The sequence below is a fragment of the Alosa alosa genome, chromosome 22 (genome assembly GCF_017589495.1).
Source record: "Alosa alosa isolate M-15738 ecotype Scorff River chromosome 22, AALO_Geno_1.1, whole genome shotgun sequence".
NCBI lineage: Eukaryota > Metazoa > Chordata > Actinopteri > Clupeiformes > Clupeidae > Alosa > Alosa alosa.
In genome coordinates this window covers 24,480,553-24,485,552 of record NC_063210.1, presented here as the reverse complement: position 1 = coordinate 24,485,552, position 5,000 = coordinate 24,480,553, and the positions used below count along the sequence as shown (strand labels likewise).

The window sequence follows — 5,000 nt, the reverse complement described above, 5'->3', positions numbered from 1 at the left end:
TGGTGTCCCCTCATTATCTAGCCATGATTACTCCTCTTTTTATCATTTCTTTTCTCTCTCTCTATCCTTCTTTCCCTCCTTTCCCCACTTCCCCTCTTTCCTCTACTTAATTCAATTTAATTAAATTCTCTCATCCTCCCTCTCTCTCTCTCTCTCTCTCTCTCTATCTCTCTCTCTCTCTCTCTCTCTCTCTCTGTCTCTCCCAGGTTGAACTCTCACCTGAGCCCAGGTGGGACGGACTGCTACATCACCTCTGATCTGTTCTACGTGGAGGTTCAGCTCGAGCCCACCGGACAGCTGAAGGACGTCAAAGTCGCCCATCATGGAGAGAACCCAGCGGTGAGAGAGAGAGAGGGAGCGGGGGAGGAGGAGAGGAAGAGGAGGAGGAGGAGGAGAGAGAGGGAAAGAGAGTGAGCCAGGAGGAGAGGGAGCGAGCGAGGAGGAGGAGGAGGAGGAGGGGAGAGAGGGAGCGAGCGACCGAGGAGGGGAGAGAGGAAGAGAGGAGGAGAGAGGGAGATGGAGGGGAAGAGAGGGGAGAGTAGGAGAGAGAGGGAGGGAGAGGGGATGGTAAGGGGATGCCTTGAGATTTACAGCAACATAACGTAGTTTACTCCACCTGAAAATCACGGCAGGACTATTGATTGGCAATTTAACACATAAGGACATGAACAATTTCAAGCTTTCAGTGTTGTCTGTCGCCTAAACAAGTTACAACAAGAATTTATGGCATTATAAATATATGATTGTTTGTAAGAAAATAATTTGTGAAAGCAATAACAACAACAACAACCAAAAAACAGTAATGGGGTCTGATCCCATCCCTCTAGAGAAGGGGTAACATTTTCGTTCTCTTTGTCTTGGTCAGAGCTGTCCGGAGCTGATTCAGCACCTGAGGTGAGTCTCGTAGATGCTTCCTCATTGGAGGAGAACATTTAGTCACCCAGGCCTCATATATTCATCTGCCACTTTTCTTTAGTTATGAATTCCACAGACAGTTACACACATCAGTCATCAGTGCATAGTGTTTCTGTAGTGTGACTGAATACCTACTGTCATAGAGTTTGGAAATTGATTTATTTTTTATTTGTTGTAGAGAGAAGAATTTTGAGGAGTTCTCCAAACATCTCAGGGGCCTAGTCAACCTGTACAAGCTCCCTGGAGACAAGTGAGTTATGCCAACGCGCTCTCTCTCTCTCTCTTTCTCTATCCCTGTTTCTCTTATTGATGTTGATAGACAGACAGACAGACACACACACACACACACATATATTGTCTCTCCCTCATGCTTTTCTCTCTCCCCTTGTCTTCCTCAGCAAACTGAAAACTAAGATGTACCTGGCTTTGCAGTCTCTGGAGTCAGACCTCACCAAGATGATGAACATGTTCAGGTGGGTTAGGGCTTCTGTGCATGGGGGATGGCTCATCATCATTATGGATCTCTGTCTGGGACATAATATCCTCATTAGCTTCTGTTCATTCTGGATGCCAGCATCTCTGTGTGGATGTCTAAATCTGCAGGCCTCCGTTTATCAAATCTCGTCAAACTGAAAGGCTTGAGCTTAGATGCAGGTGTACTCTTTTTGTTTATACATTAGGTAGTTATTTGTTCAAACATTATGGTTTGTTTTCCCTCAAGTCTAACCCTACACTAGAAACTTATTTTTTCATAGGAGAGCTCTTCTAGATATTTTCTTGTTATCTTTTAGTCTAGGAACTATGTTTAATCCATGTCAAATAGGGTGGAGATTATCATCTACCTTGTATGAAAATTGCATCAGAACTATTTAGTTTACGTGACCACACGCTAGGGCTGTCAGTTTACGTTCGAAAATCGATTGCACAATCGATTGGACCAACCAACACAAGTTTCGAAAACTAAAATAGGGAATCGATTTTAACCAAATATGTACACTATTAATTTTAAACGAATTAAACAAATGAAAAAGATGGATGTAACAAAACTCAGGACAAGCAGAAAAATAACTAAGAATTCGGTGCAGTAAGCATTGGCGAAAAGCTAAAAAGAAAATTCCCACCAATTTTACGCGACCGGAAACAGCTTTTTCAATCGGCTGCTGTGCTGCGGGTGTTTTGCCAAAAATTGAGGACAACGCGATCAACCCAGCGACATGAGAGATAATGAGTGATGGGCCCTAATAACTTGAGGAGTTCGATATGAAAGCACTTCGGGTTTGGGTATATCACACTATGGAGAAGGACAAAGCGGTATGCAAACTGTGCAGTCGTGAGTTCTAATGAGGCAAAATTTGTTTGACATTTCTAATTGTAAACGCAGCCACGCTAAAGCCTGCAGTAATGTTTTTCACTGATGTTATGGCAGTCCACTCTGCTTATTGTTTTTCGAGCAATGTTGCACTCCTGTTTGTCATTGTGCACTAAACTTCACGCCATTGTCGCCTTCAAAGCCCCCCTACGCTCGTCCTAATGCCTGTTAGTTGTTCGTGGATTTTCCTATATTTGGCGTTGAAAATTGAAACGTCTTTAGACATGAAAAATCGATTTTACAATCGATTCAATGAACAATTATGTCTCAAGAATCGAACAGGATTTTTTCACAAAAGTGACAGCACTACCACACACACACACAAACACACACACACACAGACACACACGCGCACACAATCAGACACACACGGGACACACTCACACCCGGAAAGACAGACGGACCAGATTACAGTAGCGGCATAACTGTGTATAAGTGAGGAGTCTCTACGCCCTCAGATCCTTACAAACTATCAGATGCACCGTCCCTAAACCCATCACCTCTCTGTTCAGAACAACAGGGTCCTACTTTTCCAGCAGTGCGTATGCGTGCGTGCGTGCGTGCGTGCTTGTGTGTGCTTTATGTGTGCCTTGTGTGTGTGTGTGTGTGTGTGTGTGTGTCTGAGCACCCTCGGCCAGCTTCAGCATCCACAAAAAGCCTCTCAGCACCTCACCCCACCCCTCCATTCACCTGTGTGAGTCCTCAAACGTAGATGATGTGTGATGTGGAGACCCCTCTGTGCTTCTCTGTTGTAACGGCAGGCTAGCCACCAACGCCAACACGGTGGAGACCATCCTGCATGGCAGCGTGGGCCTGTTGACCCCTCGCTCCGGGGGACAGCTAGTGACCCTGCAGTGCTACGTGTCGCCCTACGACGTGTTCGAGGAGGGCCCGGGCAACCAGCTCAACGTCATGGAGTCCAACTGTAAGGAGGCAACAGAGAATTCAGTCACTTGTCAAAACACTCATGTTCTGGCCCCAGCTGTGGCGTAACTGGCTGGGGCACCTGCACCGTACGTCGGTGACCTGGGTTCGATTCCCGCCCCGTGGTCCTTTCTGGATCCCACCCCGAATCTCTCTCCCACTCGCTTCCTGTCATTCTCCACTGTCCTGTCAAAATTAAAAAAGCATGAAAAATCCCCAAAAAATATACTTAAAAAAAAAAAACTCATGTTCTTCATCACAGAAGCCAGAGGAATCTAAAGAGGAATGTTAGAAATGTTTATTCTTATGATTTTTAGTAGATGCTTTTGTCCAAAGCAGCTTACAACGAAATCAACATTGCATTAACATTACAATTAAAAGTTTAAGGTGGAGTCATATAGCCTAAATAAGTCATTAAGAAATACAGGTACCTATATTAGTATATATCAGTATTATTAGTAATATTAGAACCTATATTAGTATTATTAATACTCTAAATAAAATCTAACAGAATAAAACAATAACCATGAACATATACAAACTCTGTAAGAATTAATTAGTCAGATGTAAGATAAGTCCTTAAAAGCTTTTGGAAGATGACAAAACTTGCTAAAATGAAGAGTAGTTGGTAAATCATTCCACCAGCGAGGGACTACAGACAAAGAGCCTTGACGGGGAACTCTTAGTGTTGATGGAAGGCCGACATGGCAGAGGCTCATCAGAGGATATGTCTTGCCATGCCTTGGCCACACTATTAATCACATAGGCAGGCAGTCCAGTGTTTCCCACAGAATTGGATTCAATTTGTGGCGGTAGCTGACTTTGACAATGGGGGGGGGGGATTCAGATTGTCTTGGTAGTGTATAGGTCTAATTGAGTGCCTGTCACTTTTTAAGACGTTTGAGGGAACCCTTGCAATTGTAATACAGTTGAAAGGCTGCTGATGTGTGGATGCAATTCATAACATTTTCTACATAGTTAAAATAAATGTTCATACTTCTCCTTGGGACAAGCACTTTTGAATTTTGGAAAACACTTTTCCATTTACATTGGGATTTTGCAAACATTCAGTGTCAGAGTCAATAAAATGAGCCCTTCAACAAAATTGACAAGCAGCTGTAAGTAGGCTAAGCATGCTAAATTCGACATCCAAACAGTATTCTAATGTTAGCTTTGAGATACTGCTTGATTTCATAACTTAACTTAGTTTAGTCTCTTCAATGTAGCCTACTATGTTGTGATAAGACCTTAGCAGAGTTCACTTCAATGCAGCAGTTTTGAACAAATTTGCGCAGCATGGTCACGATGCTAAGCGGATTTAATAGCAATTTAGCCAGACGTCTTCTATGCAATGCTTCTATGTGGCAACAACAATCCTTCAACAATCGTGAATATTTTGTTAAGTGCACATGCAGAGGAGGGGCAGCGGGCTACGAGAGAGAGCGGGGCGGGGTAAGGAAAGGCTGCGTGCGTAAAAAGCGCAGCTCAATGGCAATGCAAGGATTTGACCTTATATTTAATTTAAATTAAATTAAATTAAATTAAACATAGAATATTCATCTGTGGCGGCCGATTTTTATTTCGTGGCGCCCCGCCACAGATTAGTCAATGTATGGGAAACACTGCAGTCATAAAATGTTGCTATTTTCGGTGGGTGCTTTTACATGTTTTAAACGTTACCATGCCCTCTCTCTGTTCTCCCTTTCTCTCTCTCTCGTGTGTGTGTGTGTGTGTGTGTGTGTGTGTGTGTCTCTCCTCAGCCCCTCGTCCGATAGGGGTGAGTGTATCTGTG

General features: G+C 43.6%; 1 protein-coding gene across 1 annotated transcript in view; it reads left to right on the top strand.

Moving 5' to 3' along the window:
* med1 (mediator complex subunit 1) overlaps positions 1-5,000 on the top strand; it is a 20,490-nt gene that overhangs the window by 3,625 nt on the left and 11,865 nt on the right. The window contains 6 exon segments of the mRNA XM_048233257.1: positions 207-339; positions 866-894; positions 1,094-1,165; positions 1,314-1,388; positions 3,046-3,209; positions 4,969-5,000. The exon segment at positions 4,969-5,000 is cut by the window's right edge and continues 80 nt beyond it. Of these exon segments, the coding sequence (XP_048089214.1) occupies positions 207-339; positions 866-894; positions 1,094-1,165; positions 1,314-1,388; positions 3,046-3,209; positions 4,969-5,000 (505 nt within the window).